Source organism: Branchiostoma floridae, chromosome 6, assembly GCF_000003815.2.
Source record: "Branchiostoma floridae strain S238N-H82 chromosome 6, Bfl_VNyyK, whole genome shotgun sequence".
Lineage (NCBI taxonomy): Eukaryota > Metazoa > Chordata > Leptocardii > Amphioxiformes > Branchiostomatidae > Branchiostoma > Branchiostoma floridae.
In genome coordinates this window covers 8,526,937-8,541,499 of record NC_049984.1, presented here as the reverse complement: position 1 = coordinate 8,541,499, position 14,563 = coordinate 8,526,937, and the positions used below count along the sequence as shown (strand labels likewise).

General features: G+C 40.1%; 2 protein-coding genes across 3 annotated transcripts; one reads left to right on the top strand and one right to left on the bottom strand.

Moving 5' to 3' along the window:
• Window positions 1–6,427, top strand: LOC118418517 (dehydrogenase/reductase SDR family member 1-like). The gene is made up of 10 exons (XM_035824487.1): window positions 1–196; window positions 595–707; window positions 1,184–1,239; window positions 1,877–2,020; window positions 2,384–2,463; window positions 2,962–3,094; window positions 3,640–3,768; window positions 3,929–3,998; window positions 4,475–4,555; window positions 5,419–6,427. Exons 2-10 carry the CDS (start codon window positions 605–607, stop codon window positions 5,550–5,552), a joined length of 930 nt encoding a protein of 309 aa, XP_035680380.1. The 5' UTR covers window positions 1–196; window positions 595–604; the 3' UTR covers window positions 5,553–6,427.
• A 1,473-nt stretch (window positions 6,428–7,900) lies between these two features.
• Window positions 7,901–14,378, bottom strand: LOC118418515 (protein N-lysine methyltransferase METTL21A-like). 2 transcript variants are annotated; one of them, XM_035824483.1, is made up of 10 exons: window positions 14,204–14,378; window positions 13,321–13,508; window positions 12,951–13,059; window positions 12,309–12,379; window positions 12,025–12,068; window positions 11,153–11,354; window positions 10,246–10,327; window positions 9,412–9,482; window positions 8,711–8,877; window positions 7,901–8,252 (listed from the first exon to the last, which is right to left on the bottom strand). In XM_035824483.1, exons 3-10 carry the CDS (start codon window positions 13,052–13,054, stop codon window positions 8,052–8,054), a joined length of 942 nt encoding a protein of 313 aa, XP_035680376.1. In that variant the 5' UTR covers window positions 13,055–13,059; window positions 13,321–13,508; window positions 14,204–14,378; the 3' UTR covers window positions 7,901–8,051. The 2 variants fall into 2 exon arrangements, with proteins under 2 accessions (XP_035680376.1, XP_035680377.1); XM_035824484.1 differs by lacking the exons at window positions 9,412–9,482; window positions 10,246–10,327.
• Between the last annotated feature and the right edge of the window lie 185 nt (window positions 14,379–14,563).

Genomic DNA, 14,563 nt, shown 5'->3' with positions numbered 1-14,563 from the left:
AGTACGCTACAGCCTTCAGCCAAGCTACAGTGGCATGGCATTCCGGTAAAAGCGTGCTAGATTCGTTCAGTGAGCGGTGTGCGCAAATATAGGGTCACCCGGTGACACAGATACGTCTGCAGCTGGCTCAGCAAGAGTGTTACTGTCTATAATATCGCTGTGGCCAAGTAGTATGTTGATAACGTTTTAAGCAAAGGTAAGCAAAAGTGTAACGTTAACGTTACCACTGGGTTTTAATACGGAAAATGTAGGCTGTTGTAAACTTGTAATATCGATTGAGTAACGTTACCTGTTATAAACCATAGAGGGCCGGCCATGTGTTGAGGTACAACCAAAGACATAGGTCTGATTTCATGATATTTGTTTCCTTTTAAACACTGTTATACTATGATACTGTGCCATGCATGACCCATGCATGTCAAACACGTGTTTCCTCACCTTTTAGCCTTGTGATGTGTGACATTTTATCAACATACGCAATGTCATGATCAAGGTCCTTGGTTAACCCCCTTGGTCTGACAAAGATCATAGGTCGGGGCTATGATCAGTCTATTGACCAGCTGCAGGTGTCTTGATTTCTTTTAAATCCTGTAGATTGTCCAACATGCTGTCAGGCAAGGTAGCAGTGGTGACAGGTGCCACCAGGGGGATAGGGAAGGGCATTGCCCTGCAGCTGGGGGAGGCAGGAGCTACAGTCTACATTACAGGTGTGGACTTTGCACTTCCAGAAACTATAGCATAGGTATGGTGAGTGTTATAAACTATCTTATGTCATGGCCTTGTGGCGCATTCGATACACCCAATCCCTTGATCTTGGTTGGTCCGGTCAGTTCTTGGATGGGCGACCAACCAAGGACAATCGGATGCTGTAGCCGGACCAAGCATGGTCATTCCACGAAATCGTCTTCTTGGAGGAACGTAAAACGGGAGTCCCGTGCTCGAGGAAGTGCCTCGACCATGTTAATCAGCCTCATTACTCACGTTGGGTACCTGCCTATGGCACCGGCTGCAAGTACACCAGATAAATTTAAAATTTAGATTTAAATTATAATTGGCAAGGTGGTCTTATGGTTAGTGTATTGAATGTATTGAATGTCCCCTTTGAAATTTTTGATAATAGAAATAGATAAGTGAATGATACACTAGTCAACTATTGTTTCTGCTTCCCTTTCGTGGTCCACAGGCCGCACTTTACAGCCCACAGGCAAGGGGACATCACTGATGGAATGTGCAGAAGAGGTACAATTGTTTATATACTGTAAATGCATTTAAGTTTGCGGGGATCTAATTTCGCGGTAGCTGGGAAAATGACTTTTCGCAGTGGTTTTGATTTCGCGGTAACACCATAGACTGCAGTCTACTACTATTATAGAAAAATGTTCGCGGTGGTTTTAAGTTCACGGTGAAGTGGTCGCCGTGAAAACCGCGAACATTAATCCACCGCGAACATTTCTGCATTTGCAGCATTAGGCAAATTTGAATATAAAATACATAATTGTTCTTTGCAACAAATTGGATAGACTCACTAATAAGCAGAATTAAATCTTTTTCTTTAAATGAAACAATTCAAGCAGTCCCAAGTTAAGAACAATTAGTTTAAGTTATTATAATGATATTTATTTGTAAAGGTTGGGCCTGGTGACTACCCTTGGTGCTGAAGTAGAACTTGTATCTTTTGATCTGGAAATGCTATAGTCTTGCCATGATATTTTTGTGGCAGATATATAATATATATATTTCAGTGTCAGGAAAAAGTGGTGCAGGTTTGGGCCCCCTAGTTGTAGACATGTTATTTTAAGGGAAGCATCACTCAGTATATCAGGCTAGAAACTAAAATTCAACTCAACTTGACTGTATTCCATCCTTCCCAACTCAGATCGAGAAACGCGGAGGAAAGTGCATCCCTGTGCAGTGTGACCATGAGAAGGATGAAAACATCAAGGCGCTGTTTGATCGGATTGAGCGTGAACAGAACGGACAGCTGGACATACTGGTCAACAATGCCTATAAAGCTGTTACGGTAATTTATTTGGGAAAATAATGTTCTCATTACACGACCTTTGATAGAATTTATGCTTTGGTGACGTTAATAAATTTTACGCTTTAGTTCACCATACATATAGGAAGAAATGCTTAGCAGTAAATTCAGGAGTCCTAACAGTGCTTAATGACAAATTGATTTCTTGCAAATGAGTTGATTGAATTATTTCAGGTTATTTAGTTGTGAAAGTTTGTTGACTTAAGAGTTAAAGCATATACTGCAGTCCAACGTTGTGCTGTAACACACTTACTGTACATCAATTGTCAACAAACAATAACAGACTTTGAGTTTTAAAAAAACAAGCAGCCATTTTTTAGATTCTTCTGTGTTTTATATGTCTAGGGCATCTTTGAGAATGAGAAGAAGTCATTCTGGCAGCAAGACCCAGGATTCTGGGATGAAGTGAACAATGTTGGATTAAGGTACTCTAAACAATGACATAGTAGGACATAGTAGATTAAGATTCTGTTAGATTCTATCCCTTTGGCATGATTTCTTCAACAGTCCCAAATTTCACCTCTTTAAAAATTGAGGTATTGTAAGCAATATGTGTGTTTGTTTGTCTTGGTGTACGTCTGCAGTTACCTGAATATAAGGTGGAAGTGATGTAATTGGATCCTTTGGGAATCAAAGTGTGGTTTGGCTGGGTTCAATGATGTTGTCATTGATATCCAGGACTATGCACAAGTGTAGCATATTCAAGATGACTTGTGGATGGCTATACCCACACAGTAATGTCAGGTCATTTGGGGTAACTACTAATAGAGCTTGTCACAACTATGTTCATCGGTATTGTATCAGACTCGTTACAATTGCAACCAATGAAGTATTAGACGTACATTACAATGTTTACAATGCAACATGTAGTATGCCTTGGTTGTATTTTCAGTTGAATAATCTCAACTTCATGATGATTTCAGAAATCACTACATCTGCTCCGTGTACGCAGCCCGGTTGATGGTGCCACAGAAAAAGGGGCTCATTGTGAACATTTCCAGTCCCGGAGGACTTCGCTACCTCTTCAATGTGGCCTATGGCATTGGCAAGGCAGCAGTATGTTTTTTTTTTATAAATACATGTATATACATATTGTATATATACAAGTGCATATTGCGCTTTAGTGTTTTGTTCTTGGTACCAATAGTAGTGACCAGGTAAATGATGGTGATCATGATTTGCCATGAAGTATAAAAATTAATGTACTGTATATCTATCATAGACAAATCACTTATCATACTTACATGAAGGTATTGTAATCAGAATATTTGTTTGTTTGTTGAAAATAACCTCACATTTGCCTGAGTGGCAGGAGGTACAGTTCAAAGTTGGTAGAACTAGTCATTTATCAGTTAATGACAGCCCATGGAGAAGACTACTTATTCACAGGGAGGTATTGTTTCTGGAGTATAGGGATGGATGGAGGGAGAGAGTCATGTACATTTTTGTACATCCGTGCAATCAGCACGACCGGATGATGACGATGATTGTTTTTGGTCTGTCTATATGTCTGTATTTTTGCAGAAGTAGGGCAAGAGTTGTGTTTACATCTGATGAATGTTCTTGTTCAGTTTTGTTGTTTTCATTCTAACAATGTGTAGTGTGACCGTATGGCAGCTGATTGTGCACATGAGCTGAGGAAGCACAACGTGGCCTTCATCTCCTTATGGCCCGGTGCAGTGAAGACTGAGTTTGTTGCAGACTTACTCACAAAAAGCCCAGAGAGCAAGGTAACTGTTTCCTTTTCCTGTCCATTTCCTGTATCCCTTACCCTGCTGGTTTCTGTTGTAAATGATAAAAGTCTGGTGGCTAGAAAACCCTACCAGAGGCAAGGCTAAGGTCACTGTAACAGTTGTCCTAAACTTTCATGCTCAATTCCATTTTGTGCAGAGCGCTAAAGTGTTTGCCCACACTGAGACAGTTGAGTTTTCTGGGAAGACCATAGCTCATCTGGCAGCAGGTGGGTACTTCAAATGCTTTTAAATATCTGAACTTGTACCTGTTATCTAACAACTCTAAGTATGTCATTTCCAAGTAGGTGTAGAAAGATGAAGTCAAAACATGTCTCAAACTCTCCGTTTTTGTGGAGCAGATAGGCCCACTGCTCTGTAGAAAATTATTACGATTTCACTTTCTACATCTGCTTACAGATTACTATATATGGTGTAGATAGTTTTGATAACATCAACTTTGTGTACACTTTTGTTTAGTATTTTCCTTCCTATTGGAACCTTTTTCTCACTATGCAATACAGATCCTTGATGATACTTGCTTTCAATACACTGCAGAAACAAAACTGAAAAACACAGATATAGATATAGGAATTTGAAAAATTCACAATCCTACCCTGTTAAAAAAGGAAAGGCTGAACTTGTCTGTATCAGTCTGGTGACGTATAACTTTTGATGACGTTTTTGTTATCATCATAACACACAGACCCAAACATAATGCAGAAGTCTGGTAGAACCCTGTTCACTTGTCTGCTGGCTGAGGAATATGGCTTTACAGACATTGATGGTACGTTTCGCAACTTCCACACAAACATGATTGTTACAGATGTTACTAGATGTGAAGAGGGATAGTTACACAAGCAATTTATGTGTTTTATGTAACACAAGACTTGTCTTGTAATTGGCACATGCAGTGCCAAGGACAGGAATAGAGGGACCCATTCATTACCAAGTACAGGGATAGTGAGACCCATTTAGTACCAAGGGCACGGATAGAGAGACCCATTCAGTACCAAGGACAGGGAAAGTGAGACCCATTCATTGCCAAGAACAAGGATAGTGAGTCCCATTCAGTACCAAGGACAGGGATAGTGAGGCCCATTCAGTACCAATGACAGGGATAGTGAGTCCCATTCAGTACAAAGGACAGGGATAGTGAGACCGATTCAGTACCAAGGAAAGGGATAGTGAGACCCATTCAGTAGCAAGGACAGGGATAGCAAGACCCATTCAGTACCAAGGCCAGGGATAGTAAGTCCCATTCCATACCAAGGACAGGGATTGTGAGTCCCATTCAGTACCAAGGACAGTGATAGTGAGGCCCATTCAGTATGAAGGACAATAGTGAAGTCTATTCAGTACGAAGGACAGGGATAGAGACCCATTCAGTACCAAGAACAGGGATAGTGAGTCCCATTCAGTACCATGGACAGGGATAGTGCAGCCTATTTGGTGCCAGAACAGGGAAATCGTCTAGTGTGTTGGGTTCTTTCAAGTGCAGAGGTTGGATGCTTTAAGCCCCCTTGTATCCGGGCCATCAGCTTTACATCCCAAATCTGAAAAGCTGTAGTAATTCAACTAAATCTCTGCTTGTTTTCACACTGTAAAAACTCCAACCTGTACATTTTTGTAATTCCCATGACACCACAGGGCAGGTGCCCGTGAACTTCAGGACAGTGAAGGACCTGTTGTCCATGAGAGGCCACACCTGGTTGGCTGCCTGGACTCCTGCATTTCTCAAGATTCCTGGATGGCTTCTCGCTGCTACTACCCACAAGTTCTAAGGACCATGATAACATCATGGTAAAAGGGTCACCATAAAGAAGTTGTTAAGCATAAAAGAAATGCTTAGTAACACTGAGAACCGGAACTGTATGTTAACATTTATCATGATACAAATACCTTCTAACATACAGTTTGTTGATGAAGATAATCGTACGATTTGCAGTGTCATCATTTTTCACTACAGTGAATTGACTGCCCAAAGTAATTGTTTATCTGAATGGTAATAGAAATGCTGTTGAAATCTGTCATGTAATGCCATCAGGGCCACTACATTAAACAAGTAAAATGAAATCAAGACAGGATTTTGATTTTGGCGATTAAGTTTATTCTGACCCAAGATGTACATGTAATTCCAAATGACAACCATTGAACAAGCAATTTTACATTTCTGTAGGTCTTAATTATAATGTTGTTTTAATTTAGAACTTGTAATAATGATCTAACACTAGGCATTGATAATATTTTTCGATATTTTCAAAATTCCATCTATACCACTGGACAGGTTTTTTGATGTACCTGTTCTATGTAATAAAAATGGCTCCTCATTATTAGTGTTCTCTGTCCATAATGTGAAATATCTTGACCACTGAAATGAATTTTAAAATACCATCTCTCAGTAGCCTTCTGACATTTACTTTTGTAATATTGCCTTTTCATATTTCTTTACATATGGAAAAATGTAATAATCTCTATGTTCCATATCAAGATCCTGTACTGTACTGTACACTTCCGTAGATGTGATCTGTAGTATTTATACAGATATACATTGTTCAGTTTATTAACCAGGTGCATGTATAATGTTAACTAAACATTCTCATATCAACTATATCTGTTAACAGAGTAAAATACAGGAATTCTATTAGAAATTTTTTTTGAGACTACTTGGAATTACCGTATTTCTTCTAATAAACCGCGCACTTTTTTGACATTTCAACTTTGAAGTTGGTGCTTCAGGTCAAAGCCAAAGTCGGGGTGCGCGCTTTATTTAGGGGTTGTCTCAAGAAAAATCACGTAACAAGCCAGAAAGCCAGCGATTACGCCGCGAGGTATCGCGCTGAACATCGATAATTTATGCATTTGTCTTTCGTTTATTATTTACAAGATAACAATGTTAACGTTATATAGACTTGAAATTACGCATGCTTATGTTATTCTTTGTATTAAAAATAATATAGTTGTAATGATATTTATAAGAATGATATTATAAGAATGACTTGAAAAAGAAAAACGGAGACAATCGTCCGACTTTTTGCAGCGTGCTGGGGCTGGCATAATTTGTTAGTTATGTTACAAATATTTTATCCCCGAGGCATCACGCGGCTGCACGCCGGCACATCGTGTATTATCCACGAGCATTTTGACCCAAAACATAATTGCTATGATCAGAAAATGTTGCAGGGTTCTTCTTTGCAGGAGTTTTGTTTTTGTGTGACGAGAAAAATGCGACATTATAATTTTTCGGGGTGTTTGGAAACCCACGCTAAGTTTCAGCACACTTACGGCTGCATCGAAACCCAAAATTACGCTAGAGACACCATAAATTCACATATAAAAGCATGTTTCCACGGAAGGTTCTTTGTATTATGCATATCTTAACTAGAATGGTGCAATGTAATCGTTGAAAATAGCGTTCTTTTGCGTTTCAAAAATGTAACTCTGATAATCAAAATGGCGGCAAGCTAGCTGCAAGCCGCGGGAAAGCTCCCATGATGCACCGCTGCAACCAATCAGAGCGCGAGTTCGCCGGGGAATCCCCGTCATTAGTATTCAGTTGTTGTTGTTGTGGTGGCTTCAACCAATCAGAGATGCGTATTTCCGATCCTGCAGACGCCGCGTTTCGTGCCGCGCTGTCCAAAAATACGTATTTCTCGGGAAGAACAGCGGGCCACGATGTTTTATTATGACAGTAAATGTGTTTTTTTAGTTTATCATCGAAAAGCCCGGTAAAATTTAACGTTTTGATGTCTGCTCACTCGATATAACGGCATCTTGTAGCATGAAAATTCTCATCGCGCTGCGTGAGCAAGCCGCCGATACATTATTGGTAGAGTGAATTTTCTCTACGTAACTTTACAAGTGCGGTGCCGATCCAGAAATTGTATCATTTTTCTAAAAGTTTCATAGGAAATTAGGCGAATAAACATCAAAGGGTGCTGCGCTATATGAGGGCGCGGCCAAGTTTTGAGGGTACCCCCGGTGCGATCGTCAGCAAAAATTAGGTGCGCGGATTATTGAGGGGTTTCCCTTGACTATCTCAGCTTGCGTGTAAGGGCACACGATGAGCCCCAAATCGGGGGTGCGCATTTTATTTGGGGTGCGCGGTTTAATGAAAGAAATACGGTATGTCATTAATTTTATCACTCAGAGGTTGGATGGAAATCTTTTTGCTTAAAAAAAGCTAAAGACAGCAGGTTTTTGCTAGGGTCAGTGAAGTAACTGGACACCATTTTTTCCCTAGGCCTTCTTTATATACAACCCCTGTATAACCAGCCTTGTTGCTAAATGATGATGTCCGCATCTTTAGGAGTAAAGGTTAAAAGTTGCAGGGGGACATTACTGAGGATGTCTGAGCAGGCTGCGGGCAGGTCATCCTTGCCGACCTCGGCACACAGCAGGTTAAACTTGCTGGCTATGTCTCGGATACTCTGGACCATCTCAGCTGACCTGACATGGTGGCACAGCAGGAACATGGCGTCTGCCTGCATGATGGGTAGCCAGGAAAGTTCCAACAAGTTAGGCATGAGATAGAGATGATAGCTAGAGGAGGGTATCTTACAATTGATAACAATAGGCCAGGGTTCTAGGCAGCATCCATCCTTCCATCCTTTGACCGAATTTTGCTGCTAGGGACGGACAAAAATCTTGCACATTCTGTCCCTTGACGGACAAAAATTGGTCTGTAAAGATTCTATTTGAACCAAGCTGAGTCTGCCAGCAAACTTTGCCCCTCAAAATAAAGGAAATAGCATTTCAGAGGGTCTAGATTTCAAAATTTTCTTGGGGGGCATACCCCTGACCCCCCTAGGATCGCCTTGCCTTCAACAGACAGGATTTTGATTCAAAATCCAAGGGACGGAAAAAAAATTCAGGCTGGCTAGAACACTGCAGTAGACCAAAATCTAAGAATGTTATGGTAACAGTAAGATTAAGATTTCACCTTTTTAGACAGCAGCATGCTGACGGTCTGGAACAGTGGCTCTGCCATACCCTCCTGCTCCATCCAGTAGATTATATCAGCCCCGATAATGAGGTCAAAGGTACCATGGGTCTTTTTAAACTCCTCAAGGTCAACACCCCAGTCCAGAAGGGCACATTTAGGACCGTCTGGTGGTTGGATTTAGAGAGATTAGTTAATGATAGATCACTCGCTACAATAAAACATTCTCCTTCGTAGACCCTGACCTCCAGCCAATGCTGTCATTATACCCTGGAAAGGTTCTGCTAAACCAGGCACTCAGGTTTTCAGCTTTGTGAGGGTGTAAGCCAATCAATCTTTACCTAAAGAAAAGACCTCTAGAGGCGATTGGCTGACAGCTGGTTAAAGGCCATCCCACAAAACTGGACATCTCGGCCTTGTTTAGCAGAACCTCCACAAGATATACAGTGTCATGATCACACGCAAGGATCTGCATTGGAGAATATGATAGAATGATGCTGGGCTGTTCCTTACTAAAAACAAAACAAAAAACAGAGAAAACTGCATCTTGAACCAGCAACCTATCACAAACCTAGAAATCTTTCAACCATACAAATGTCTTAGGACCAACTCTAAGGAAGGATGTACAGATAGCTCGGAGAGAGAATCAGAAAAAATCACCAAGAGCCCAAAACTTATCTTAGTTAGGAGAGTTAGAGTACCTTCTTCCTTGTAACTTGTGTTGAAAACCTCTCCAAGGTGATGATTAAAAATCATTGGTTCAGGGCTGGACCTGTCAGTTACAACGTAGTTACCAAAGTTGTGATGTCTACTCTACGTTGTGTTAGAGGGTCCAGGAGACCACTGGATTTCCAGAGTAAGTGTGTTAATTTATAAACAGAGACAGAGACTGCTTTTCTGAACGACAGGTGTCAGTTACACGTCAACTGAGAGAGCAGACTGATGGAACACATGGAATGTAGTAGCTGCATGGGTATGCAAGGTGTGGGTGGTATTCAACTATTCAACTACACAGGGCCTTGCTAGCGGCTTATACAACATACCTTCGTTGGCCCTCGGAGATAATCTGACAAGGCAGATCTATCAGGGGCAAAGAGAGTATCCAATTGGATACTGTTTAGCCATGTTAGTTTTAGGACTGGGTGTCTTTGCCCCCAATAGATGTGCCTGGACATTACTCAGTGGCTTTGCTATTAACTGGGCTGAGGTCTCCACTTTTGTGATTGTGGCCTCTAACCAGCCAATCAGAGAATCCCATAAATGTTGCTGATTCTCTGATTGGCTGACAGTTTGTTAGAGGTCATGCATAGCCACTCCAAGGTATATTGCACAGGCCTTGGGCAAGGCTGTGCATAGTAGAATGTGGAGTTAGTATTGGGAATGTACACTCAAGATGATTATGTGGTACACATACATACTGCTGAGGAGAAAATGAGAGAAATTTAAGTCACAATCATACATGTACATGTCATGTTAATTTCCCTCAATTCTGTGTTATGTACTGTTATTACAATAAAAAGGTTATTTAGTAATACCTTTGCTTATCATTAGTCTTCCAAAGTTGCAAACAATGATATTCAAAGAAGAAGAAATTCACAGCTCTGCATCCAGCTGATTCTGTAAAAGAAGGTTCTGTTGTAGTCTATCTCTGTGTGTGAGCATTACATTCACATCAAAACAGACATGTTATTTTCTTGTGTGGGCTCTTTTCAAGTACTACTATTGATGCTTAGTATATAAGAATGGATGATTCTTTTTATTCAATATAGTCTTGTCAGTTTACATATCAAACTCTTCATAATTTGATACCCAATTATAGATATTGGCAGAATAGACATTTAAGACAGTGACCTACAGTCAGTACAATATGTGATGCTTGAGAGTTACCATCCTCCTATACATAAACAGTGGCTATATGCTGTGGCATACATGAATACATTGCAAAGTCAGCCCTGCTAAACCAGATTCTTCCTCTTTTTTGTGTGTCTTAGAAACAAATATCCATGCGCTCAACTTATTTGGCACAAGCCAATCAGCAAACAGGCTGCAAATTTCCCATATGGACAACATGCAAGAGTATAGAGTGCAGTGTGCACAGAAAACCTTATTGTTTTGTGACAGGGTGGCAGCTTCTTTTTAGGTTTGTTTCTCCTAGTGATGCAATGGTTTCAACATTCACGCTAAGGTCTAAGGGATCTCGAATTTGGTACTAACGTTTAGACACAGAAAGGCTGTCAAACTCTGCATGATAGTCTGCACAGGAGGATGGTCGTGTCTGGTGTAGTCTGAACTCAGTTATTAGTGTGCTTTGCCTTGATTTTACAGCAGAGAGTTAGCATATCAATAACTGCTGTTATTGTTAGTAACACTACAGGTATAGCAGGCTAAAATGTACACCTGGCCAGAATATACCCTGATGTACTTTTGATATACTAGACTCACCGGTGTCACCAGTAAAGTTGGCCTCCGTATTCTTCTGCAGCAGTTCCAACACCACCTCTGATTGGTCGGTCAGCACCACTGACGAGGGTTCTTTGGTCAGTTTGGCGGCCACCAGGCCGGGCAGTCCGACCCCTGCCCCCAGCTCCAGAACAGACCTGGACTGGACCAGGTGGGAATGGTGCAGCAGGTAGTGCGACAACATCTGTGGGTCAAATACTCGTACATGTAGTTTGTTGTTTGTTTGAACCTTTATACATTCATAAGTAACTGTATTATAGTCTGTATCTGTAAATATTAGCAGGTAGTGCGACAACACCTGTGGGTCAAATAGTTTGTTTGTTTGTATTTTATACATTCAAGAAAGCTCAAATCGGCCTGTAGGCCGCAGTTAGATAATGGAAGATTAATAGACAATAGAAGATCTGTAGCAACCTTTAAGTCTTCCCGTTTAAAACAAAAGCCTGACACTATTGTCTGACCATTGTCGTGACAAGTTCTAAATGGATGCTACCTAACAACCTGACATTCCTTTTTGGGTGTAGCCAATTTTTGTGCTGGCTCTAAATCACACTACGATTCTTAAAGCATTCCATTGCAGCACTTAAGCGGACACATACCAAGACAAAAAAAAACACATCATCTGATTTTTATGACCGTACGGTTATACAATGTAATTATACTATGTAAAAATCGGTACAATTTCACAAGGGGAAACTTGGAAGTGGGGTCTCATCATTTAATGAAAATCTTCCATTACAAATATAATGTTATGAAATGTAGCAGTTTAAAAAGAAAGGTCATAATGTTATCTGTGTGGCTATAATAGAGCTTAACCTCTGCTGTGGGGGATGTAAAAATAAGTGAGAACTTACCTCAGATGCTGGCCACACAACCTGTCCAGTCTCTGCATAAGTGGCTAAAGACGAAAACAAACATGACACTGAGCATTGAAAACATTCACAGGTAACTGTTCATTTTTACCATCACTTTAACTAGCCTTTTTGAGGCTCACTACACCTTTGATAGGAAGACATTGAAGGTGTTATGATATTCAAATGTGTGTGTTTGTGTGATTTACACCTGCAACATATGTAAACATTTGCATGCATAAGTTATCATGTTATCAATCATGGTTGGTGACTCATACCAAACTCACCTGATTCGCTGCCATGACGACCATGCACCTTCACCTGTACATGTCCAATATTGATGTCCTTCCAGGTGTAACTATGTAGGGATTCAGGCACTGTTAATTATGTATTGTTTAAAGTTTAAAGTTGCTATCATTTCACAAGTATTGCTAATAATTGATATGCACCAAATTAAATACATTTCTTATCAGCTGCCTCTTGAACAAAGTGGCGAATTTACAGAAAGGCCCCTTAATGATAACAATTATAATATCTATTCTGTGCAACCATGTCCAATTAACCAAAAACATGCTTTAGTTGTGTGTAATAGCACTCAGGCTCTCCACTAAATCACCATTGGACAGGAGCTGAACTATGCTTAAAGTTTTCTGTTCTCTGGGTATCCTATTACAGCACATGTATTCAGCTAACAACAGAAACACCCAATTGCAAACAAACCAAAATTGAGCTGACTACAATACCTCCCATTTCATGGAGGTACAAAGGGACACATAAACTTACTGTTCATTGTACATTCTGAGTTTACTGAAGTTGGTAAATTGCATAAAAAGTCAATCTTGTTGTATGTGTGTATTGGTAAAATGTTATGTGTTCTGGATTGCATTACATGAATATTATCATCACTGATATTCTATTAAAGTGCTTACTTCATATGTTCATCCATAAAGAGTCCTGGGTAAAAGTATGTTTCCAACTGGTTCGTATGTTTAACTTTTCTAAAGTTTTCTGGTTCTGGAGCTGGGTTGTCCATTTTTCCTAGAGAGAAGGGAAAAAAATAATGTTACGTAAATTAAGTTAGTTAAAATGTAACGCTAGAAAAGTAAATGACACTTATAATGAATGAATAATAAATAATAATAATGTGCTATTTAGAACAAAGTTTACCCTTTATGATTGAACATAATCAGCAATTTGCTTAACGTTGAATTAGTGCAGGCTACCATGAACGATGAATGAAAACAACTTGCTACACCTCATGGAAAAAGACATGCAGACCCTCATTAAAGCATGACTCACCTGCACGATCATGCTTTCCTCGGAGCCTTCGTTCTCCCTGTAAAGCTGGATCTGGAGATGTAATATGCTGTGAATTTTGTTTAAGTTAGGAGGTGGAAGGCTGGACCACTGTTTTCAAGAAGGGTGAAGTTTGTGATGTACACAGACAGTAGGGTGTTCAGGTGCTGCAATAGCACCAATGGCCAGACCTGTATCAGGAGAGAAAAAAAATGGCAAAATTGATCATTAATCATGGGTTATCATATGGGGTTATCAAAATTGAATACCAAATTGGGATGCTGGAATTGCTGTTATTTGAGGACATCAAATTTTCTCAACTTCTGGTACATTTCGATTCAGCTGTTTGGCCATCCTTGTAACCCACAGATGGGCTGGCACCGCAGGTGATACAGAATACGCTGTGTTGTATTCTACCTTTATTAATATCATCTAGAAATGAATATAGCCATTATTGACAGGGTGTTCAATGAGAATTATTTTGAGAGTATTGACACAATGTTTATGAAAATTAAACTGCCAAAAAAGTTTAAAGATTTTCAGTATTCAATTTGTTACCTAATGGCTGTTTGCAAAATACAAGTGTACAGAATTTTCAATATTTAAATATTTTTTTATTGAATGTGAGGTGGTAATAATTTTCTACATATTGTGTATGCTCAGTGTAACGCTATAAACGAATAAATAGGCAATGGCTGAGTCATAAATACCCCAACCCCATCCCACTGAATAAACAGTGATTTGCAACTTCCATAAGGCCTGCAAGTTACCGTTACACAAATTAATTTACCATATAACTACAGCAATAGTAAACAGAGCATTCCACGACACACCGTAATGTTACATTAGTCATTTAGTCATAATCCAACACTTCAAGTGTACTTACGTAACTAGTAGTAAGCTGTTTTTTGTCGCCAGCTGCGCTTGAGGACAAAGGTATGACCTCTCCACGTACTCGTACCACCCTTGTTTACTCAGATCTCTCGGGGATTTAAGCCGTTCGTATCAGCGGTGTCACAGCGCCTCCTTGCAGTCTCTGTGCAAAATCCACTGAGTGCACTTTGTATACTGACTGCAAGAGGGCGCTGTGATATCGCCTGGCATTTCACTCCTTCAATATCAGTCTAATGTCATGTTTGAATTAAGTCCCACACTCAGGACAGTGTGTGTAGAGAGAGAGATACTAGTAATTCCTTTCGATGACATAATTTTATTACAATTGGCCCTGAATTTATACAGGGCCCTT